At 40.0% G+C, this 25,013-nt stretch overlaps 1 protein-coding gene across 1 annotated transcript in view; it reads left to right on the top strand.

Moving 5' to 3' along the window:
• Positions 1-22,718, top strand: part of cdkal1 (CDK5 regulatory subunit associated protein 1-like 1) — a 258,575-nt gene extending 235,857 nt beyond the window's left edge. The window contains exons 13-15 of the mRNA XM_014410796.3: positions 2,875-2,958; positions 7,723-7,887; positions 20,968-22,718. Coding sequence (XP_014266282.2) covers positions 2,875-2,958; positions 7,723-7,887; positions 20,968-21,129 — 411 coding nt within the window. The 3' untranslated portion in view covers positions 21,130-22,718. The remainder of the gene's footprint in view (positions 1-2,874; positions 2,959-7,722; positions 7,888-20,967) is intronic.
• The last annotated feature ends 2,295 nt before the right edge of the window (positions 22,719-25,013 follow it).

Consider the following 25,013-nt stretch of genomic DNA (forward strand, 5'->3'; position numbering starts at 1 on the left):
TGTTACTTTCATCTAAAAAGGACCACTGAGCAGCAGTTCAGTACTTAGACACTTTTGACGTTGTCTCTGGTTCAGGGGTGGCTTGACATTGGTAATGTGACAGTTTAGCCACATTCCTACCCATCTGTGGCTTCATTCCCCGTGTTCTTGAATCGACTTTTCTTGACAGTCCTCTTAAGGCTACGGTCATCCCTGTTGCTTGTGTGTGCACTTTTTCCTGCCACACTTTCCTCTACCACTTAGTTTTCCATGCAGCACTGTGAACAGTCAGCCTTTTTTGAAATGACCTTCTGTGGCTCGCCTTCCTTCTAGATGGTGTTGATGATGGTCATCTGGGCCACTGTCAAGTTTGCAGTCTTCCCCAAGATTGTGTTTGCATGTACAGAGCTAAATTAAGCTACACAGTATTTTACTGTTTGAGCAGTAATGTGTTGAAAAGCTGAATTAAAGATACCAGGGTTCAATCAAAATTAAAATTAAAGAGAAGTTTGACATATGCACTTAGACTCCATGAAAATTACATTTTTATCAATTAAATTACAAAAAATAACTTTTTCAACAATACTTTCTTTTTTAGATGCACTCAGGCAACATTAGTATGTGTGCATACATTTCCACATAAATTTTATATTTATAATTTTGTAATGTACTTGAAGGGGAAAGGAGAATTTGACTATGACTAAATAAAAGGTATTTTTTATCTTCCTGGAAAAATATTTTGTTTTCAGTTTAAGTGCACTAAGAAAGGCAACAATTGAGTGCTTGCTGTCCAGTAATAATGGTCTTATGTTTTTTTTTTTACCCACTTCTCCCCCTGAAAATAAAACCCTTCAAATAAAAACAATTTATTTGATTGCTTTTTGAGTCTGTCTCATCCTCTGCAGGTGTTCTCTGTGAGAGTCAGTCAATGATGAGAGGAAGTGGCTGAAAACAAAGAGACAGCCCAGAGACAGTAGAGAGGGATGTAAGAAAAAGGGTAAACATGGAAAAAAAAAAAAAAAGGAAGAAGAGAGCGCAGAATATGGACGTCTGCAAAAATGGAAATACCTTGGGCGATATGTCAGAGCCATGACTTCTAAGGCTCTGACATTTTGCTAAGGAAATGATCAGTCAGCATACTCTGAGTAAAGGTCTCATCACTGACAGAGTTAAAATGCAAATGCTACCCACAGGACACCTGAATTTGAAACATTTTCAAATGCAGTTAGGTCCAAAAATGTTTAAATGGTGACACTTTTCTCACAGTTGAAGTTGCACAGTGTTGCTTTAAGCCCTGAATGCTGTCAGCCTGTTTTCATGGGCTCAAATGAAATGGACAGTTTACTCAAAACTGTTAAATTAAAAAGTATGGCTACTTTTTTCATTATTGTTTTTTCATTAATTAGAAGATCAAAGCCTGGCTTCGGTTTAAACTCTCATGTTGGCTTTTAAAAAGTACTTCTGTGAACCCCAAGTCGAAGCAGATATCAGTGCAAGTTGTCTTAGCCTGCAAAAAGAAAACAAATCCATCTGAGAGACGGTGTGAACATTAGGACATCCACAGTTTGGTACATTGTGCTGTGTTTGGCAACATAAACCGGCCTGGAAATCCTCAAGACGCGTGTGTGGTGATCAGTCATGATATAGAAAAACCTCTTCACAACAAGGTCATGAAAAATCTCCAGGAGGCAGGAAATTATGTATGAGAAAACTATGAAAACAAACAATCTAATACTAAGTAAAAGACAAAGAAAATAATTAAAAGTTCAAATATGGAGAAAAAGGAGCAACTGAAACAGGCTGCATGCCAGGTGATGCATGTGCGCATTAATCAAGTCTACCATAAAGAGAAGAGTGAAAATACAAGGATTTAACACAAGTGGAGCTACTGATCCATTGGTCACTTTTAGTCACGGCTGTCCAAGAAGATGACCCTAAAGGTGATACTGGCCAAAGTTACGTCAGAGATGAAGGGAAGTATTAATGCATAATTTATACCTGTTAAATTATGTTTAAAATGAATTAGCCGTTTAGGAAATGTACGGGCGTATATATAGTCATGAAGCACAGAAACTGTGATGAATTGATTCTTGTTCAAATGTGGAAACGCTTCCCCCTTTTTGGTAAGAAAACTAGTCATAAATAGATTTTATTCTTTCCTGTAGAACTTTCAAAAAAGTTATTCTACTCTTCTATGAATCCTTCGGAGAGTCAACAACATTCCTCCACAAAAATGTGCTTTCTCTCATTTCATCCGACACTAAATTGCCAGATGGGGAGACCTTGTAGTATTTGATTTTCTGATGTCCTGAATAGACTGTTTTCTGTATGCATCTGAATTGCATCGTGTGTAGACTTTTTTTTCTTCTTTTTTTTTTTTAAATGCAGTTTTCTGAACTGAATAGTGCTCGCCATCTCTTTGCAAAGCACTAAAACTGAAGTGGCTCTGAAACCTTGAGATTTTAATTAAAAGGTGAACAGCGGGCACTAACATAAAACTTGAAAAAAACGTGAAAGAGCAAAGCTTTTATTGAATATTGGATCTCCGTGAATAGAAGCTTGACTGAGGAAGCTTGCTTTAATTAAAACTGAAGAAGAAACGCGGCCTATGTAACAAAAACTGCAACCCCATAGCCAACGCATCTATGCACGGCAGACATTCATAAACGTCTGCTGTGCATGTGTACGCTGCAGCAGTAAATGTGTTCTTTTTCAGCAAAACTAGCACAGTTTTATTGGATGAGCTTAAATCAAATGGCTTTACAGCTTGTTTATTGTGAGTGGTTAATTGATGTCCACCTTTATTATAGTACAATTTTTCCTTTTTGTCTGAGTAAATCCATTGGATAACTTCTTTCTCTCTCCTTTTCACTCTTCCTCCCTCTGTCTGTGCAGGTAGGGGAGAGACAGCATGTGTTGGTGACAGAGGAGTCATTTGATTCCCAATACTATGTGGCTCACAACAAGTACTACGAACAGGTAAGGTTATTGTCCAGATACATTAACCAACGACTCAAGCACAGAATCCATAAATCGTGTTTGTTTCTCACCGTTTATATATCAAATATATTTCTTAAATGCAATCTCAAGGAGCCAGTGAGGATAACTGTGAGCTGTGCCTTTGCTGAATTTAATTGTTCTCTACCAAATAAAAAGTGTGAATTTTAGTGTGGTAATATTTAAAGTGCACAGACTTATGAATAGCTTGTCTGCTAAAGAACCATTTAGCCAAGCTCTTGCACTGTATGCATCAATAATGCTTAAGATGCTCTCCACATACACTTTCCTCCATAGAAAACTCTAGCGGAAAGGCAAATTAATCAATAATTTAACGAATATGTTTTTTCAGTGTGAAACTTTTCCAACTCTTCTTCATGTCTCAGGACTAGTCACATTAGGTGTCAAATATTTGAGCTTGTATTGAGTAAACTAGGTTAGTTGTAATATCAAGCACACTCACAAATACACACATACACCCTGCGGTGGTCATGGCAGCATTTGGAGGCTGATAGCAGCAGTACTATTTTTTTTTTTAACTGTACTAACATTAAGGTCAGCCCTAAAGACATGAACATTCCATCCTGCAACCTCACACACACATATACCTTTGCATGGCTTCAAAGACCCTCTCAACCTGTGAAAAATCCACTTTAAAACATCTTCAAATAAATCAATTTCCTCCTGCTTTAACCATCATCAGAAACATGTTTGAAGTTATGCTTTTTATTAGCAGGGAGGGCAAAGGATGGTAATAATTTTTCCTCCCTTCCACTTCCCCCTCCTCCCCTCTTCTCCTCCTCCTTTGCACTTTCTTCTGTAGGCTATAAACTTCAGTTACAAGTGTTACTCGGTTCATGTGTGCGTTGCATGAGTGCGCACTCCTTAATGCGTGCCTGGATTTGTGTATGTCTTGGCATGTGTGTCAGCTGACCGTACTTAAGCACAATCTCTGACCCTCTTGTGTTGAAATATCCATACTCCTGCTGAACATGCAAACACTTTAAACATTTGCCTAAAATAGTTTGGGACGCTCTAGTGCTGTTAAAACAGACTCCACAGGCAATAGTCCCATAAGTCCCGTAAGTGGTGAGGTGCACACTCCATGAATCACACTTGTCTTTTCAGCACATCAAACAGATGCTTGGTATGAATTAGACTGGGAATGCTGGGAAAGGGAACACCTGGAAATCAGTCATCTTCTTCAAATCATTCCTGAAGAATTTTTGCATTTTTATAGCTGTAAGAGCCCACGTGTAAGACTACAGTTTAATTAGCTGCCAGTAACTTGTAGTGGGATGTCGTGCTTCCCATCATTTACAAAGTGATCCCTAATTTTGCTGCAAAATAGCCATTTAATAAGTTTGTAACTACAACATTCTTTGATAAAATCAAGCTTTTTTGTCACTTAGGCCAGCGGTCCCCAACCCCCGGGCCTCGGACCAGTACCGGTCCGTGAGTCGTTTGGTACCGGGCCGCGAGAGTTGAGGCTCAGGTGTGAAATGTACGGTTTTCAGGGTTTTTATCGGTTTTCAGCGTTATTTTGTTATCGTTTTTATCGTTAACTCGGTTTTCCTGGGTCTTTTCACGTGTGTTATGAATAAATCTTCTTTTTTTCGGTACCAGTACTAGTTTTATTTTGTTGTATTTATCCGCGACACCTTAAAGGCTGGTCCGTGGAAAATAATGTCGGGCATAAACCGGTCCGTGGCGCAAAAAAGGTTGGGGACCGCTGACTTAGGCTACAGCCACACTAGCCCGGATAGATTTGAAAATGGTGTTTTTGTCTGCATCCACACTAGCGTTTTCAGTCGTTTTCACAGAGTTGTGCGTCCACATTGAAACGGCCGAAAACGCTTACGTTCCAGTCCTGCGCATGCGTGAAACGAAAGAAGATTCGACGTGCCACATTTCTGTCTGCCGCTTATTTGCTTTCCCGAAAAATGATGAGGAAAAGCACAGAGTTTTTTAAATGGATTAACAATGAGGTGGAGTTGTTGCTGCGAGTAACACAAAACTACAAAGTTGCAAAAGCGAGTGAGAATTAAAGAATTTGAAGAAAAGCTATCTGGAGCATGCACAGACTGATATTAATATTTAATAGGGCTGTTAAAACTGAGAGCAAGCAAAACAACTGCTGTATAATGCCCTCCGCTATCTTAGTTTAATTGGTCACATGACTGCATCACATGACTAACATGCGTCATTGTTTTAGAAACTCTCCGTTTTCGCTGTCCACACTGCGACGCGAAAGCACCGTTTTCAAATGTACGCGTTTTCGAGAGCGTTTTCAAAAAGCTGCGTTTTCCATCAAAAGCTGTGATTTTCCACCATTTCCGTGTCGGTGTGGACGGGAGGCCAAAATGGAGAGAAAACGACGGACGTAGCCTTAGGTGATGTTTATGAAACGAGTGCTCATAAAGCACCGGCTCTTCCTCTTACACGCTCACTTTTATGAGTCTCACTGCAAACACATTGGTTCTGTTTTAACCCAGGTGTTCATAGCAATAGTAGGTAAGTCACAGGAAAAGGGCATGAAAGGGGTCATGGGCAACAGACTGAAAGTTACAACCAGCTTCATTTGGAATCCGTCTAAAACAGAGAGGTTAATAGACACATGGCAGAGAAAACAAAAGGTGGTGACCTGAAACATAACAGATACATTCAGGAGACATTAACTTGTCCAAAAGGAGCGTTATATGGGACCATTAAGGCAGCTCACTGATCTCCAGTTCATACACATTATACATTACAGATGTTGTGAGTTCAGCCTCACTTTAATTCTTACCATATTGATCCATACAGATCTAATTATTCTAAAAAGATTGTGTAGCAATAAAAGTGTAAATGGATGGAATAATGGATGACGAGAAAGGGAAGTTAAGGTAGTTGAACTGTAAAAGAAATAGTGAGTTTGAGAGGAAAGGAAAGGAGGAGGATGTGCGGGCTGAAGGAAATGAGGAATAAGGAAGAGAGAGGTGTGAGAGTGAACAAATGGCCTAGTTTCACTTTGACACCATCAGATGGATATCTATCCTGACGGCTGTAATAGGTACCCAACCCACCTGTGTGTGTGTGTGTGTGTGTGTGTGTGTGTGTGTGTGTGTGTTAGTGTCTGAGTGAGGCAGCAGGAGAGGGGGTTTCCAATGAAATCAGACAAGCTCTTTCATCATTTAATCACTATGTAATGGGCAACGAATGACCCTCACCTACACACACACACAAAGACAGCTATCTCTTCCACAGCCCTGCGGTTTCACCTCTCCACTCACAGTCTGGCTGCTGGTAACTTACACGCACACACACAGCCTCTCTCTGTGGTCAGAGTGTTGAGCAGCAGGTGTGTTGATTGGGCAGACGTCGTGCTGGCTTTGTGTCTGTTTGGCCAGCACTCCGTCTCCTATCATATTTTACCAGCTGGATGAAGGCTGACAGATTAACACTGAGGCAGGCGTGCCTCTGCCATCAGACCAGTAACAATCTCTCCTCCAGTTCATACGCTATTCTCTGCTCAGTCAGTGCCTAAGCCCTGCAGAGTAGTGTAATGGTTAGACGGACCACCAGATGATCCGAGTCGGCACGTCAGCGCTTTGCTGAAGCCAATGTGTACAAGACATTGAATTCCCAGCATGTCTGAGGCTGATGACCCAAACTCTGATCTGTCCTTGGAAAGGATTAAACAAAGGACTTATAGCAGGGACAAGGATCAGTGACATGCCATCTTATTATCATCATTATTCATTTTGTACATCATCTTTATCTTTGATGATGTATAATATGCTAACAAGTTCTCAAACAACTTTTTCAAAGGTTATTGTGTAGTGTCAGATGTAAACCATCTAGGTGGATGGATTTACATCTGCTATTATTCTCCTATGGTGTTCACAAAGCTTGATAAAAAATGATGCCTTCTTCACAAAGAAAGTCACACTTTTGCAGCGATTAGAATTTAAGAAGTTTTTATAACTGCCTGACATCCTTCAAAAATGCACGCACACCAAATCATTTAATTAGTGTTTACTACATAAAACGACTGAATCTGAAAAGAAGAGCCGAAGAAAGGGAGTAAATCGGCACGATAATCATACACCATACATCATTATCAGCTTGTTGACTTTGTAGCTAGTTTGAAATTGTCTTTGAAGGAAAAAGTATTTTCATACAGTCTTTATTTACAGGAATAAGTCATTAAGAACAAATTCCCTTCCACATGAATCCGTAATTATAACTCTTTGTTTTCCCTTTCCTTCCTGCTGTGATCAGCTAAGATGTGCAGTTGCCATGGTGAAATAATAAGACAAACCAGCAAATCCTTCCCTCTGGTTTAGCGCCCAGCTGTTCCTGTACTTGTCGACCTTGAGGTCTTCCATAAATGGAACTGAAAGCACTCAGTTGGGGGGGTTTGTTTGTTTTTTTCCGCTGTCGTCGTCGTTGGTTTTTATTGTGACGCCGTGGACTGGCTAAATCAATATGGAGGTTGACAGATGTAAAGAACCAGGGAACATTATCTGGTGGAGTGGACGGTTATATAGGTCTGCTTTTTTATGTCAGCCACAGTAAAGTCTTTTAGTTATCTTCCATGTACTCCACAGAAGGCGACTAAGCGGCAAACAACACAATTTGAATCCATTAAATTCTACCTTGAAATTTTAGCAATATGGAGTTGTTAGAATTTTTGCCTTAAAGTGTTTTTTATTTGTGTATTTTTTTGCAGTGAAGTCAGTTATGATGTCCTCCGATTTGCAGGTGCTGGTACCTAAAAGGGTGGAGTTTAAAGGAAAGATGATTGTGGTGGACGTCTATGAGGCAGGAAAACACTTCATGAAAGGCAAACCAGTAGAGGAAAGCAAGCCGTTCACTCCTTCCATTGCCATGCCGCTTCAGAAAGGAGAGGTGTCTGGTCTGCTGCAGGTAAGCACATACATGCATGCTTACAGTTACAGTAATTAAATTAATGCCTAGATGTGTCATTGTCTTGTCAGTCACTCATTATGGTGCTATGACATTTTTAAATGGATGCACAAACAGATATCGTCTTTCAAATATTCATATACAGTATACCAAAAACACACTTGTTCAAAAAATGAAGAACACCAGGTGATCACAGTATAACACAATATAAGGTAAACTTCAGGGATATCAATGTGTCAAGTTACAAAGTATAAATCACTGTGAGTCCATTATCCCTGCTCTGGTCCACTGGAGAGGCAAAAACAACACAACTCCCAAAAAGGGAAGTTTTGTGCATGTTGGCTACAGATCAGTGCTCTCTCCTTCTCCCTCCTGACTAATTTCTCTCTACTTTCGCTTTAGGCTAGTGTGTCAATGTGACCATACCTACAGCCCATTCAGTCTGCACAAGCAGACCTGCTCCTCCAGGATTGCACTTCTGCACATGCCTTCACAAGACGTTTTGTGTCTCAGCACAGTCTCAGGAGTGTGAAGGAGAGCTGGACATGACCATAGAAGGGCACTGAGCCAGCAACAAGGCATGGTATCTGCTGCTTTATGTGATGAGAAACAGGAGGAGACATAAAATGCATGCAGCAGGCTACTTGTGCATGTTTCTACTCAGCCTATCAGAATCGGCCTCCGTGAGGGCGGCATGAGGGTTCTTGGTCCTTTATTATGATCTGTGCACAGGAGTGCTCACTGCACGGTGCGAATATGTACACGGCACCGTATGCTAACACAGTAGGTTACATGTGTGCATGTTACTGAAGAATTTTGTAGGGTTCTGGTAGAGCTCCTCCTGCTCCTCCTTGTACAAAAGAGCAGATTTGGGTCTTGGTGCTTGGTTGATGCACTTTTACAGACCTGTCCAGCTGTTCTTGTGTACAGTATTTACTCCCTATTCTTGAGACGGTGCTGGGAGACACAAAAAGCTTCTGGCGCCAATGAAAATGTCCTACTGCAAGAAGTGGAACACTTGTGCAATGTGAATGGGTTGCAGGTACTTTCCCATAATACCAAGAATGGCAAGAAAAGTAACAATGGTCTATGGCTCCAAAGACATTCTCCTTTTTTATTTTATTTTTTGGAGGTTTTGTTGTTGAGCCTCCTGTGCAACTGCTGTCACTTTAATTTGCACCAAAGCAGGTGAAAGTGACTTATGCTTCCAAAGTGGACACATATATATCCCTGAAGTTTAACTGACTCCACGATATACTTTCACGACCCAGTGTTCCCTTTTATTAAGACCACCTCACATGATGTGGTACTACTGGTTCCTGTTCTAATAGCCACTTGGTGGATAGTGCTCTGAACAAATCAGCTACAGCATCTTGGGAACAAGGTTTGTAGGTTGCTCTTTGTAAGCTACACTGTAAGCAAACTGATAGTTGTCCAAGGTGGAACAAATAGTGAACCTGAGACGGTGAGTTGTGTTGGAAGCAAATGTAATGTGCAGCAGGTACACCTAACAGATAATTACAGTCGCAAAAAAATGTTTAAAATCAGGATTAGGATGCGTTCATTGCTCATAAAGTGTGGTGTGGACTTCATCTTACACTCAGTTCTTTATGTATTTTGCAAATCAGATGAAGGTTATATATTGTATCAGCAGTAAGTACAGAAATCTTGGTCTGCAAACTCTTTCTTGGGACTATGGATGTATTTGATCAAATACTGGGGTCTTGTCTTTTTCAATTAGTGAGAGGATCTATATCTCACTCTGTGCACTTTCTTTATCAAAACTATTAAAATTTTGTTTACAACACGCTATTCAAATTGTGTGCACTCAGCAACTGAGTCAGGTGTGTATTTATGTTTGTCCATAATTTGAATCCATGCTCAGTCCTGTAGTTTAGGAAGAAGCCCCAGTGTATCATCCGTGAGATAAGTAATTTCAGATAAGCTGCAGGCCGGCTAAACTGTCCTTTTCAACACACACACACACACACACGCACATGTACACACAAAACCATGTTAATGTATCTGTTTCACTGCATGTTATTTTTCACTCTGACTAGCTATAGCTTATAGCTCAGGACATGGAGCCACAGAGCAGAATATGATACACTTTCTAATTTCACACTCCATCAGCCTTTACTGCCAGACGTAGAGGGAGGGGAAGAAAGGAACAGACAGAGACATGGTGGGAGGGGGCATGGATGAAGAGGAAAGCAAGCAGAAAGAGAAATGGAGAGCAGAAACTGAGATCAAAAAGAAAGGGAAAAGAAGGATTTCACAGGAAGCCAAGTGGCACGTCACTCAGCAGTAAAAAGTTCAGAAGAGGAGACTAGGCCTTGTAAAACTACTAGCTTTATGAATCCCGCAGGTCATCCAGCACACAAGCATTCGCCCCTCACCCAGCTTCATTCTCAAACGCTTGCAGTCTTCCAAAAGAAAATCTTACACAATAATCCAGGCCTTATTTTGTTGGACACTAAAGAAACATGTGGATTGCCCATAAATTCATACACACACACATCAGATCACACTTCAAGATAGATGAACCAAAATCACCTCAGGCAGCACTAAAAGAAAATGAAAAAACAAAAAAACAACACACCAGTAATCCCTTCAAAAATGAAACGATGGGCCTGTATAGAGCCAGTTTACCCAAACGTCTACTGGTAACTTGTTTTCTCGAAAACCTCTGTAGAGGAGGCAGTTACACTCCAGCATCCCTAAGCTTGATTAAACTCGGATTCATGGAACTTTGACTCATTTTAACGAGACGGGCACTGTTAGATGTCCATACTTGATCGTTATCACTAAGTAATGGTTAAAAACAAACAGGGCTGCACATATATAAATGGTGTAAATAGTGCAACACAGACTAATTGTGGGTCGATTGTGCTAACTTTTGGAAATATTCACATATTGAATGCCCATTCAGATCCAGCAACAACCCAGCACTCTACCTGCACACTGTTTTTCATGCTTAATGGGCAAATACATATATTTCCAGCTATTCCCTTACCCAAGGTGAAATTCTGGAATTTTTTAAGGTGAGAAGGGAGATAAGGTCACTGAGAAGTAGAAGAGAATTTATGTTAAGAGGTTGAGTTTGACAGAAGGAAGAAGAGAGAGAATCTTTTGGAATTGCAGTAGCTGAATAGGAAACATTGATTTTTTTATTTTTATTTTTATTTTTTTTTTATATCCCTTTGCAAACAAAACTGCTGCTGTGAAGGTTTTTGAGTTTGACTGTCTTGACTTGCTGGTACTTGAGCAAGTCAAGGACTTGAACTTGAAAAGTTCCGTTTATGCTTCTCTGCTTTCCATGGTGTATTTGCAATTAAGCACTGAGTTATATTAAGTAAAATCTCCAGTGATACTGACGATCTGCAATCCTGATGACCTGCATTGTCAGCTCTTAATGGTACTGAGTTGCACTTAAGCGGAGCGTAGTAATCGACCTACTCTCTGGGAAAAACAATAGTGTCTGGAAAAGACAGGCTTATTGTACGAGTATACAAAATGTTTTCCCATTTTGTTGAGTCTATTAAAAATTCCAAAGTTAAGAAAAAACATATATAAATATAGCAGGTGAACAGTATCTGAAAGCTATATTCTTTATAAATCCACTAAATACCTGACACATGACCCGAGAGATGCATCTGACCCTTCACTTGATACAGTTGACCTACTGTTCACTGAAGCCTCATCAGAAGTGGTTTCAAGAAGCCATTCTGTAAGAAACAGTAATGGGGAAAAGGGCTGAGGTAGAAGCACAGTGGCAGCAGGTGGAGTTCGTTATGGAGTGATTAATTAAAATTTGGATTTTTTTTGGTTTATATTGTTTTCAATGTGTACAAATGAGGTCGAGAGAGAGGTGCAACAGTGAGTGTCTGCAGCTGAGTCCACTGCAGAAAAAGGTGGAGTAAGAGACGAACGAGTGATTGCAGTAAGGCGCATATTCACTCCTGTGTCTTGTGGCAGGGTCTATAATTGCAGGCTTATGGCAAAAGGAAAAAAAGAGCAGGATAAGAGACTGTGTGTGATGACGTGCATGATAGCTGGATGGCTGATAGAAGGAAAGAATCTGAGCTTTGTCGTTTCATCTAGGATGCAGAGGAGCAATGTAAGGCAAAAAAACCAAGAAAAAGAAAGTGGCAGATAAGTGGGTGGTTGGGATTGGCAGGGGAAAGGACTGAGGTCTGTAATGTCCAAAGTGAGATGTCTTTCATGTCAGAAATGGAGAGTAATGAATGCACAAAAGCCAGCATGTAGTGATGTGTGTGAGGACAAAGCATCATGGCCAGATGGATAGATGGATGCATTTATTGAAGAATAGGATATGAAAGCCTGCGTGGATAGCTGGGAAAAAGCGACAGATATATTTGGATGAATGTGGCTTAGTTGCCCAAAACTGGTGAATGAGTTGGTTTAATAGGTGCAGAGATGTGTGAATATATCAACAATGTATTACAGTTACGGATGGATGTGTAATGTGGATAAATTAATAGTGATCCAAAAGCATCCCCAAATTTTTTTGCAAAGAATATGTGTCTGTGACGATGCTTTTATGGACCAGATGAGGCAAAATCCACAGAAAACACAAAACCTCTGTTGGACGTTTTGGTTTTATTGTGTAACTAATCCCAAAGTGTAGTAAATTGTGTTTTTTTGCTTTAAACACTGGACAAGAAACACTTTTGATTTTCTACAGAGAGAGGAAGATCATCACCTTATGTATAGATCTTTTTGTGTGTATTGTTGAACCTCATGTCGGCCACCTTAAGATCTATAAACTGCTAAGTGTGCTTTTTTCCCACCATGTAATAAAAAGCATTAATGACACCATACTTTTTCTTTTATTGAGATGGATCACATCTTCCTTCTCTTTCCCGGTCTCTCGCTCTCTCTCTCTGTTACTCTCTCTACACCTGTTAGTCCTTCATTCACACAAATAGCACTTTCAACATGAGGGGAAGGACAGTAATGAGTCTTTTGGTGAGACACAATAGCAAAGAAAGCACATCATGGTGAAGGAAAAAGTTTCTTCACCAGTCCTCATCTGCAGACGAAATTAAGGGGTTGAATGAGAGAGAGAGAGAGAGAGAGAGAGAGAGAGAGAGAGAGAGAGAGAGAGAGAGACTGGAAAATAAAGCAGGAATGATGGCGAGAGAGTGAGTGAGATGGAGAGATCAAGACTCAGAGAAGGAGCTTGGAGTGCCATATAATAATCAGCTCTTTTCACAGCATATTTCCTCAAGAAGACCAAGAGAATAGAGAGGGAGAAGAAAACTGCTCTGCTCCCTCAAGAGAGTAAATTGACAGCTTGTATGGAAGGCAGAATGTAAAAGGGAGAGATCTGGAGGAGGGAAAGAGGGAAGAATCTAGGTAGTGAACAATGTTCCTCCATAACCACAAATTGGCAGGATAACAGAAATGGAGTTGAAATTTGCCAGCTTTTTCTCTCTCTCCTTCTTTACGTTCGATGTAAATTCCCAGTAAGAGAAGGCATCTGGTCAGTTTGTAGTTTTTGAAATACATCTTCTAAATGCAACTAGAAAAAAAGGGGTTTTAGTACAGAGCGTGTGGGTGGGATTGCCTTTGCTTTGCATCATAGTGTTTATAGCACGTAAACTCAGACACACTTGCATATAGCAGTAGTCAATGGTAAAAGAAAGCTTATACACACATGTTGATTATTATACGTACACATTTCTAAGCACATACTTGCTTATGCTGTCTTCCCCAGTGTGCCTGGCAGACTCTGACTGGCCGCGGGCTGTATGAGGTGCTTCTGTTTTGTTTATGTGATGATTGCGTGTGTGTAAAAGAAGCAGTGGTGATGCACACAGACACGGAGCTCGCACAAAAGTCAGTATTTCTCTGTAGGAGTTCATTTTCCTTTATTTGTTCCTTCGGACTGACGTGCAATTGTTGTGAGTTCTTGCTTTGATGTTGCGTTATCCTCACGTGTTGTCATCTTCTTTGTCAAGAAAGAAGCCAAAATCAAAGATCGGGATGTAATTTTTGGTCAGGGAGCGGTTAATCCTCTGAAATTGGTCTATTTTTAAACCTTGTATTTAAAATGTCAAAGGGTTTTGCTTGGCCTTTGCTCCACTTTGTTTGCTCTAATAGCAGATCATTTGTTTTGCCTTGAAAACAGCAGGTATCGTTATTTTTTAAGCATTTCGTTTAGCGTGTCAAGTTACATTACAGCGGCTCCACTTCAGAGCCAAATGTTACGCCATCAAAATATCAGTCAGGTGTGTTTTCTGTGTTCCAGCCTAACATGTCAGATTGCATTGCAAATCCTCATTCTGCCTCATAATGTCAAAGAGTTCAAACAGCTTTTAATGTTTGAACCATGGGTAGAAAAAGTAAATGCAAAAAAACCTGTTCAGTTTAGAGCAGTCTTTATGTTTTTGCATGCTTTCATAGCCATAACCAAGCGTGGGCATTGTAAACAAACACCACTACATTTTTAAGTGTCTCATCCATGTCTTGTGTTTTATTTAGAAGTGTGTCCTCCTCTTGAGCGTGGCGTGTCATTTCGGTGTTACAGACGCTGCATAGAAAAGGATTACTGATCACCTTTTATCCTATGATGCAATATTTCTGTTCAGATAGAAAGCGTTTCTTCCAGGATGACAGAGCAAGGCAGAAGTGGGGATGGGGGGCAGAAGGCAATGATTTGATGGCAGTAATATGTGTCAAAAAGTTGTTGATTTATGAGATTTGTCCATTTTTTTATTTGTATTTTACACAGCGACCCAACAAGTTCATTTACGTGAGAGCTATTAACTACTTTAACCGTTTTCTTTTTTTGGAAATTTAAAACCGAATATACTAAAAGCATAAAATAATGCAAGTGGATATACGTAGTGGACACAAGGAATGCAAATTAGTACAAAGACTGAGAGACGTCAGTGCTAAGACAGCACAGTCAAATAGATAAAACAGGGAAATTAAAGAAACATCTTTATCAAACTGACAACTTAATGTAGCACCAATGATAACACAGGCGTTTCCAGGGAGACACAAAAATTGAGCAATACAGCTACGCTTTCTGACATGTCAGCTCGTTTTCCAACACCACTAACAAGTCCAGCATCTTCAAAAGCTATAAAGCATTGAACAGCAAGGTGGCTAAAGCATTATCCCAGCCCATCTTTTATTCTGTCTTTTTCTCCCCCCAACAAGAAAACATTCCCAAAACACCACTCGTGCTCTTGTCTTTTCTTTTGGCATGTTGTTTTCACCCTTTTCATGGAAACTGGCATATTTCTCTTGTGCGTTCTCTTTTTAGTGCTAGTCTTTTCACTTTAACACGGACCTTTTATCCCACCATTTGCTCATTTAAAATTTATGTGTGTATCTGCAAATGCTATTTTGCTGTTATGTCTGTGTACTTTTCCCAGTACCTGTAAACATGTGCCTTTTCCCCCCGTTTGTCTGTGTGTGACTGCCTGCCATGTGTTTGATCAGTCATGTGTTTGCACACCCAACACTATAGTGTAGCACATGTAGTGCTCTTCTGTATTTAGTTACAGTAACTGTAAACTGTGCAAACCATATGCGTTTGTCTCTTTGTGAACAGCTTTATAGACAAGTGTTGTATACACTCTATACAAGCAATGACTGTATGAAGACCAAGATGTGTGTGTCATGGTGTTTTAATGACAAGTTATCATTAGCACTGCAGTGATAGAAGCTGGTTAGGACTTGAGTGTCCGTACCAAATCTCTTGAGATCATTTTGATTAAAGTTAATGTCTATCAGTGTGGTAATTATGTTACAAATTACATTCCAATACAAATTGTTTGCTTGGACACAAGTCCTTCTGACATCTTACTCTACAACAGTGGAAACAACAACACAATTAAAAAAAACACACACATAAAAATCACAGCAAACTCTTGAAAACACTGTTTTATAGACTGTTTTTAGAATAGAACTGATTAGTTTCCATTGATTGGCTGTGGTTTTCTGAGCCATAGTGGGATAAAAGTGATTCTGCACAAAAGCTGAATACAGTTTGGCCCAAACATTTTTTTGACAGTGACGCAGTTTTTACACTGAGGGATTGTGGTGTTCAGGCCTTTCTTAAGAGGTTCACTCAAAAGTAATTGGGCAGATTAGCATAAATTAACAAAACACTGAGTTGACTAAGCAGTTTATAAATTGATGGACTGATTGATGTATCGTCCATCAAGAGTCCTTTGGAGGCAAAGGCTACTTTAAGTGTGGTACTCACTTAAAGGCCTGAAGTGCAGTTAGCCACTGTGGAAAGTTGATTTATTGATATAAATGATGACATTTTGACTAGAGAGTATGGATATCAGTAATAATAACCTCCAAAATTGATGGAAAAATGTCAAAAGTGAATGGCTAACTTTAACCAAGTTTGAATAGAAGTAAATGCGAAAAGTTGACTAGTGATAGTTTAGTTACAGAAAGCTTGTCAAGAAATAGCATCCTTATCAGTAGTGGTGATTTGCAGACATTTTTTAGTAAGAACTACGGTTTCCCCTGGGGTTGGGAGCTTGGCAAAGGCAGGAGGGTCACACTACACTGCCAGCCCTCAGGAGCATAGTGCTAGTGCTCTAGCTTTGCTGCCCTGAGACTTTCATACATTAGGGTAAATCACTCTTTCCATCTTTGGTTTTAGATTAATGACCTTTTGGTGAGAAAAAGAAAAATTTGCAATTCCTCCTTTTTCCCCAACTGTCCCTATTTTCTGTTGTAAATACAGCTACAGCACACTGTGATTGTCATTATGGCTTTGTTGAATCAGCCGTGACTAAGGAGCCTGTTACAGTATCTGTTTATACGCGCACGCACCAACTTCCATGGTCTGTGTGTGTCTAGAGTGACACTGACAGCTGGTGAGGATCATGTGAGAAATGTGACCATTGTGCACTGTGCTTCCTGGCTCTCGTGATGTGTTGTGCATTTCACAGTGTGTGTTTTTGTGCGAATATGTCAGTGTATTGGCAAAGGCTGCAGCAGACGCGCAGGCAGATTTTGTTTTAAAAAAGGTGCATATGTGGAACTGGAGCAAGAGTTTTCGTTTTCTTTTTTTTCCCCCGCTCGCTCTCTCTTTCTTTTTCTCCAAGAAACAGACATTTGAGAAGCCTTAGACCTTGAGGGAAAAGTATCTAGCTGTGCTAGGCAGTCTGTACTCCTGGTGTAGTGTTAGATGATTTTCAGGGGGATTATTTTGCTGTGTTTTACTGCTGTGAGCAGAGAGACAGACATTATCTACCACAGGTCTCCACATGTGCACACACACTCACTCACAAATGCCAGCTGTCTTTCTCACAGAAATGCACAAACTCAGCATGCCAGCTAGCAGGTGGTAAACTATCACTGAAAGCCACATCTCTTTTTTGGGGGTGGGGGCTCCCGTTCTTGTGCTTCTCATTTCTTCTCAGTTTTTCCTTCTCTCCTTTCTGCTCTTCTGCTCCGCTGCTTCCTACTGTGCTGACACGCACCTACTGGCACTTGGATTTTCACTTATCCCTCTTACTAGTAATAGATTTTCGACTGTAGTGTTCAGTGTCTCTTCTGGCACCCCATTGTTAAAAGACACCTGCAGAGAGACAGATAAATAGAAGCATAGAGGAGAAGGTGGTGGACTTTGCCCACAGCATATTTATTTCTCTTGCATTAGTCCTTTACGCTTTATAAACTTCTTCTTTTGTCACAGTGGTAATTAAATATTTACTTTGTCTTGTAACTTTTTCCTCATCTGCCATGTCTTTTCTTTTAAAACCTATCCGTGACAGGATGACCCACGCACCCGCCGTTGCAAGGTGATGGGTCTTTATTGATAAGGGTTTTTTGGGCACACACGCTTATCAGCTGCCTCTCTGCCCGGTGTGGTATGCACCGCAAAACTATCACTACTATCCCTAATAATACTATATTACCATACTAACAATACTTAGCATTTATCTTCATAGAAAAGAACTTTATAAATATGATGTTCTGGATGAGAGAGGATGGGCGATCCAAATCTGAATGAGGTTCATCCATCATGATGCAATTCTCACAGTCATGAGGCAAGTGGCTCAGTGGCAAGTGTGTCTTGCACCTTTATTGTTTTCAAGCATCTTTAAAAACAAAACAGCGTATCACTTTGCCATTAGCGAGTCAAGCTGTGATCCTAACATTAAGCAAATGTTGATGCGTCAGCTAGACGACTGTTACAGATTCTCTCTCGACTCATTGTTTGAAGTTACTGTAAGTGACTTAGAGATGTGTCACCTAGGCGTTGTCGGTTATAGTATCCATTCACCATTGTGTGCCCGTAACAGAGGAACCCATTCATGGCAGTGTGTTCAGGAAAAGAGTGGGTGGCAAGGTAGCATTCACAACCTCCAGCAAGTAGAGGGGAGCGAGAGTAATGCGGAGGATAGAGAGGCAGAGGACAAGACACTGTGCAGCTGCTCACTCACGCAGCCATGTGCGTGCAAGACGTGTAGGCGTGCAACGATGCTCAGTTTCATATGAATGTATAGTGTACATGCAGGTAGGTGTTTGTAGTCAACAAAGTTTGCCATTGTTTTGCTTTCAGTCCTTGGGTAAAAATATCTTAGTATGTTTGTATGTAAAGTCTATTTTGGAATTTTTCTTTGTTGGCCTAATAACAAAAGCTTGAAAGGTACAGAAAATTGGAAACACCACATATTACGTGTTAAAGAGACGTGGAATATGAAGATGATGGCGTATTTTAAAGCAACGTACATGAACAAGGACATTTGGATCGATTGTCTCCCCGTCTTCCTCTTCTTGCAATTTGTTTAAGGCTGAAATTAAAAGTACCACACCGTGAAGGATTATTTATTTATAAATCAATCATTTAATTAGCCTAGCTTCAAATCACACCTAAGGTCTCCGTTCTCATACATTACGATAAAATCGTATAAATGTGTAATCAAACAGAATGGTGATCAATGACGGTGGGTGGAGGCCAGGGAGAAATTGGCCTAGTCATTAATAGTCAGTGTTACTAACTGAATTATTACAGCTATCAAGGCCTGAAACGAGTTTTTGATGTTTTTCTCACCACAAACTGCATTTTTGAACGTCACATGATCATGCACATTGTTGAAATGTTTCATGCCAAACATGGAAATTGCTAAATCTAACTTTTAAAAAATGCTTTGAATCAGGAGTGGGTAACCTGACTAAAATAATGAGATAACAAATGTAAATGAAGGACTGCACACTGAACATATATTACATATTTAAATATTAGAAATCAGTCTAACGGATTAACGCCTTTTATGAACATTCCCAAAATATGAAATGCTACAATCAGACAGTAGTTGGAGACTGCGGCACGACCAAAACTTTTGCAGTCGTGTGCAATGAACTTGCACTGTTGCTACCTTTGAAATGGTTTCTTCAACAACAGGGACCAGGTCTGACCACTCAAAGGTGGTCAGGCTGACATTTCTTTGCATTCTGTCTGTGATAATATAGTTAATTAAACTGGTGAAACTTGCAAATCTATTGCCGTCTATATAGAGACATTAAGTACTTGTATTCAGTCTTAATTTCCCCACAAATAGTGACTTAGTTACCCCAGGACAGCAGTTTAACTGCAAAATGACATAACTGTTTGGCAACCTTACTTTTGTATAGCAATGTAATTGGAATACAACCAGTTGGCAACCAGCTAAGTCGAGTCCACTGCTGCAGAGATGTGGTGACGAGTTGGGCTCATCCGTGCAGGCTGACTCAGACTAATGGCAACGTGTTGGCAATCTGTCTCAGATTCATTGCAGTTGGTACAAATTGGACTGAGATTGTTTGGAGACAAGTTTCCTCTGCTGTCATCTTGCAATCATCAGTGTTTTCGCAGAGGTTGAGTGTAGCAGTAGTTGTGTTGACCAGAGGTTTAGGGTGTTGAGGTCTGAGCCATATAGTATATCACCATTTTTATCAACATCAAATTTACTAACATATTGCCAATTGTCTGATTATACAGCACTGTATGTGCCACTGATGAAGAACACTATCTGTAGCCATTTGCATCCTCTTATTGATTTTAGGAGGTTGCTTTGTTCTTTATTTTAGGATATTAATATTGTAGGCTGAATTGATAGCTGTAGCAGAGCAGTATCATTTCACTGTAATACAAATGCAGTCACTGTCTTTTTATCACAGTCTTGCTTCAGCCGTGCTGCTATAACACCATCACATCAGTCGTCTTTCCTCATGTCAATCCAGGCTTCTCTAACTACATAACAGTGCACCTTCTCAACATCAGCTCCATTCAATAGACAGCACTCTGCAGTAATTGGATCACTACAAAACTGCATTAACTGCTTACACAGAGATAATAGCATCATAATTGAAATGCACTCATTTGCATAAGCAAATGGCCAGTTTTTATGAATGCTTTCATCCGCAAAGTATTAAAACAAGCACTGCATTTTAAATTCACTTTATTATTGTTTTCCTTTCCACATGAAACTGAGTTCTAGAGAGGAAACAGATGGAGAGAGACAGAAGGTGTAAGGAAGAGACAGCAGTGAGCAAGCAGAGGAAGTGATAAATCCCTGTCATTATCATCATGCCAGCATCCATAGATATATTTCAAAATGTACACAGTAATCAACACGTATGATCTATGAATGGATTTATTTCTTTTTATTTTTTGATATTTCTTTTGGGGCTTGCCTCACATCTGTCCAGGAACTGCAGTTAAAAAATTATTTAGTTGGCTGAAGTGTCATATTTAAAGAAATAGCTTGTGTGTGCTGTGGAATAGACTCAAAGACAGCTGGGGTTTGGTCCTTAAATGCTCTTCTTTATCTTTTTCACTGTGCTGTCAAGCCTTCTTTGATTTGTGACTGTGGCCAGCTGATTTATTTTAAAGATGATTCCACCAGAATTACACGATATGAACTCAGTATCAAGCTCTCTGTGTGTCTGCATAGGAGATGGGTTTTCACATATCACAGATGATGCTAAAATTAAATCATTTAAACTACCAATCGTTACAAATAGTGCAGAAAAAACTCTCTGATTTGTGTTGGGATTCTTTTTAATCTGCTTGTTTTCCTCCCACAGGAACAAAAGGTCAATGGCGTCCATGTTTCTGCTCCCATGCCTTCTTCGTGCACCTTCTCCATTGGATCTAATAGTCTGGACAGAGAAATGCTGAAGAAGATTGGGATCGGGCTCGCGCTGGCAGCAGTCATCTTGGCTTATATTGTACAGAGAGTGTACTGAACAATGACTGTTGTGTGCGCGGTCTTTTTTATTGTAATGTCAATACCTTCTCTTGGCAGTCTATCGGCATGGTCAAACGGCTTCACCGAACACCTTTTATACCAGTCTTTTTGGTACAAATAATTCACCAGATTTAGGATTTCATTTAGAATATTTTTTAAGTGCTGATTACTTGTGACAGTGACAGTAGAGCCATTTCTTGCTTAGGAAAAAGGTAAAAGTGTGTTTTGTTTAGTTCTTACTGATGGTTACTGGTGCAGCTGTTACACAGATATTCAGTTGATCATACATTCAGGGCTTTACCATCAGTATGAGAGTCTGATCTGTCACTCTGCATCCTTTTAAATTGGAACGTGATTTAGCTTGGTTTATTTCATTTCGTGAAACTGAGTGATGATCTGTGTTATACTTTGATTAAAGTGTGTACAACTTCTTTTCACAGTATTTATTTTTGAAAGTGAGACATGAACATATTTTCAGAAAATGAATGTCATTTGTGTTGTTTTAAAATGTTAACCTTATGTTTCATTGTTCAAGAAGTGCTTTGTGTTTAGAGTTTTTCACAATAATTCATAGAATATTTGGCAGAGATGCCAGGCGAATTCTTACTGCTGGGATTCATTTATTATTGACACGCATTGTGTCACCACGCACACATTTTACAAGTAAGATGTAGTTGTTTGCTTCTAGCATACAAGGTTCCCTATATTCTCCAATAGGCCACCGTCACACAGGTCTAGAGAATGGTCAGAAACCCTCTGGCAACCACAGGCTGCAATAGAAAAATCCCCCACCAGTTGCCAAGTAGTTGCTGGCTGTTGCTGAGTGACATTGGTTGCAAAGAGGTATACAGTCCTGCACATCCTTGTAATTTCTTTGGTAACCGGCAAGCAGCCATTGTCACCTGTAGTTTCCATGGAAGATACCAGCTTGTCTCCAAACACACTCCTAACTGCTTGCCTAGCGGTAGTGAAACTGTAAAAGTTGCTCCTTTTAAACCTGTTGGTTAAAGGAATAAAGCACAGCTTTTACTTTGCCTCACCCTTTTTCCCACTTTCACTGCTGCTCAGCGACTAGATGGGGAGTGTTCCAGATATCAATCTAATGCCCGGATAAGCTATAGGTGACTAGCAATCTGCTAGCAACCAAAGCAAAGAGGTTTTTGGTGCAGCACCCTCTTTGATACACATTTTCCCAAGCGATCTGTAGTTTCCAGAGGGTTACCAATTGGTCTCTAGGCATGTGTGGCTGACTTGCAGTGGTATCTAGCTAATTTCCTGCCATGCCAGTCTAAATAACGAGAATGATTCCACCTCCATCATTGATTCATAGGGTTCATAATTCACATGTGGACAAAATTCAAATAGTTGGATAGCAGCAGAAATCTCAAGGGCACCGATATCGTACTACTGCTGGATTTTACCAAAACTTGCTTGTGTTTTTTTGTTTGTTTAGTTTTCCTCCCTTTCTATAACAGTGTAATTACCCTCCAATACAACTCTCTATACTTAGATTTTTTTGGGGGGGTTGTTGTCCCAACCATCCAGAATTGTTAAATAAAGGATAAAATCCATTTGCCATGAGTAAAACTGCCAAAGTGTTGATTGATTGACTGAGTCATTGAATTATTGATTGCTCGGTTGTTGTCATGCATAGAGTTTCCCTGTGTTGCTCTCTAATGTCAGGCTGTTTGGACCTACAGCTGTCCCAGTGCAAGCTCTAAAAACCCCAGACAGTTAATAATGCATGCCCCAATTTATGTGGCGCTTCACTGGGACGTGTCTCCACCAGGATGTCTGTATTTGTGTGTGTGTGTGCACCCTGTGCATATTTATTTCTAGTCACTCACTTAGCTTGTTTATGGGCTTGTGTCAAAAGTTGTGTGTGTCAGAAAATGCCTCTGCTGTCTGATGTCTTGTCTGTAGGGTCGTCCTGTGCTTAATTTAGCAGAAAGTCAGCATGTGTGCGTCTCTGTTTGTGCGTGCGTGTGTGTGTGCGTGCGCATGCTTTAGAACTGACAGGACTCATCGCTCTCTTATTCAAAAAGCCCTCTTGTTAGATATACAACTGCTTGTAGCCTACATACACGCAGGCTTTGTATTATCTAAGTAAATGATGCATGTCACACATTTTGTAGACAAACAGATACAAGCATGCACTCAGACTTTTTCTTCCCTAGTTGATGCATATTGCATGCACGCACACACATACACTCACAGCATATTGCAGCTTTGTAGTATATAGGCAAATGATGCATGCCAGGCAAACTTGTGCACAAACACAAGCACCAAAGCTTTGTATTACCTGATCAAATGATGCATGTCGTACACACGGACGCACACACTACCTTTTGTATTATGTGATCAAATGATGCGTGTAGCTGTGAAGCTTGTTACATCCATCCAGCAGTGCCCTATATTATTCTGCAGCCATCCATACTGTGCGACAGTTCTTTTGATGCTTTGTAAGCACATTTCCTGCTTGTGTATGTCAGTAACACTGCATTGTTCTCCAATGAAATATGGATTCAACGACACCCTTTATGTTTAGGAGATCATCACTTACTGTGAAATATTGAGGCGGGAGCCATCCACAGAAGATCATTATTCACTTCGCATCATTCACTTCAGTCGTTTCTAATAAAAGCGGCGGTTTCTGAATTCTTGTCTTACAGTTGCAGCTGTTGTCAATTTGTCATCTGTGATGTCCTCTTGGTTTGAAACGGAGAAACTTTGGACGCAAGACAAATGCAAGGGAGGCTGAACATTAACACACTTTTCGGTGTCGTCTCTCATTTGTTTATCATCTCAGTTCATTGATCTAAATGCTGTTTGGCCAGCATAAGAAAATGTTTTCAGGGGTACATCAAACTAAGGTCTTCTAATCCAAAATAAAACAATTTAAGAGATCTAAGATTCTATATGATCACACTTTAAGTCTTTGTTCTAGAGCTTGACAGTGATTTACTACAGGAAAAGTTACAATTAATATGTAGACCGCAGGGGGAAGAAAGAAGAAAGACGTCTCTGCATTTTCAACTGTACAAGTGGTAGCATGTGGGAGGCCAGCATACGCTCACTGTTTTCATGCTGCTACACAGTATGTCATCCCTTTGCAGCCCAAATTGTTGAGTCTGATAGGAAAAAAGGTCCTATACTCACTATCTGTGTAATAATTGATACTCTACTGTGTGTGTGTGTGTGTGTGTGTGTGTGTGTGTGTGTGTGTGTGTATATGTGTGTATATACAGAGCTCTAGACTAACTTTTTGCCATGGGCGTACCGGTTAGGCGTTAGGCGCACACAAATTTTATAATAATTTATATAATATAATGTGTTTTTCTGGATACACTGTGCTTTTTCAGCATTCAAAGATTGATGACACCGTGTCAGAGCACTGGCTATGAATTTCAGAAGGATCAGGCCTTAACTTAACAGAAAAGTTAGCAATAGTTCTTTTCCTATTACAGCTACATCCACTTCTGTCGTGGCTAGGTGGCTCACTAGGGCTGGGTATCATCACTGATTTCTATAATCCATTCGATTCCGGTTTTCAAAGTCCCGATTCGATTCAACTTAGCCAGAAGAGTCAGAAATATTATAATTCTGATCATTTATCAGTACTGACTTCATCAGAATTGTGAACATCACAGCAGATGCCTTTGTGTGAAAGTAACTGAGAATAAAACACAGAAAAACATGAAGGAGATTTTCCTGGTCTGGCTTTTTATAGCAGATAACCTTAAAAATATTCTACAATGTTCTGCATATAAAGTTTAAATTTCTTCAGTATTGAACAACAGAAAAAAATAGGCTTTCTTGTCCGAGGTCATTTAAGTGAAAAAAGAAAAGAAAAAGACAGCAGCCGACAGCGCTGTAAACAAC

The sequence above is a fragment of the Maylandia zebra genome, linkage group LG11 (assembly GCF_041146795.1).
Source record: "Maylandia zebra isolate NMK-2024a linkage group LG11, Mzebra_GT3a, whole genome shotgun sequence".
NCBI lineage: Eukaryota > Metazoa > Chordata > Actinopteri > Cichliformes > Cichlidae > Maylandia > Maylandia zebra.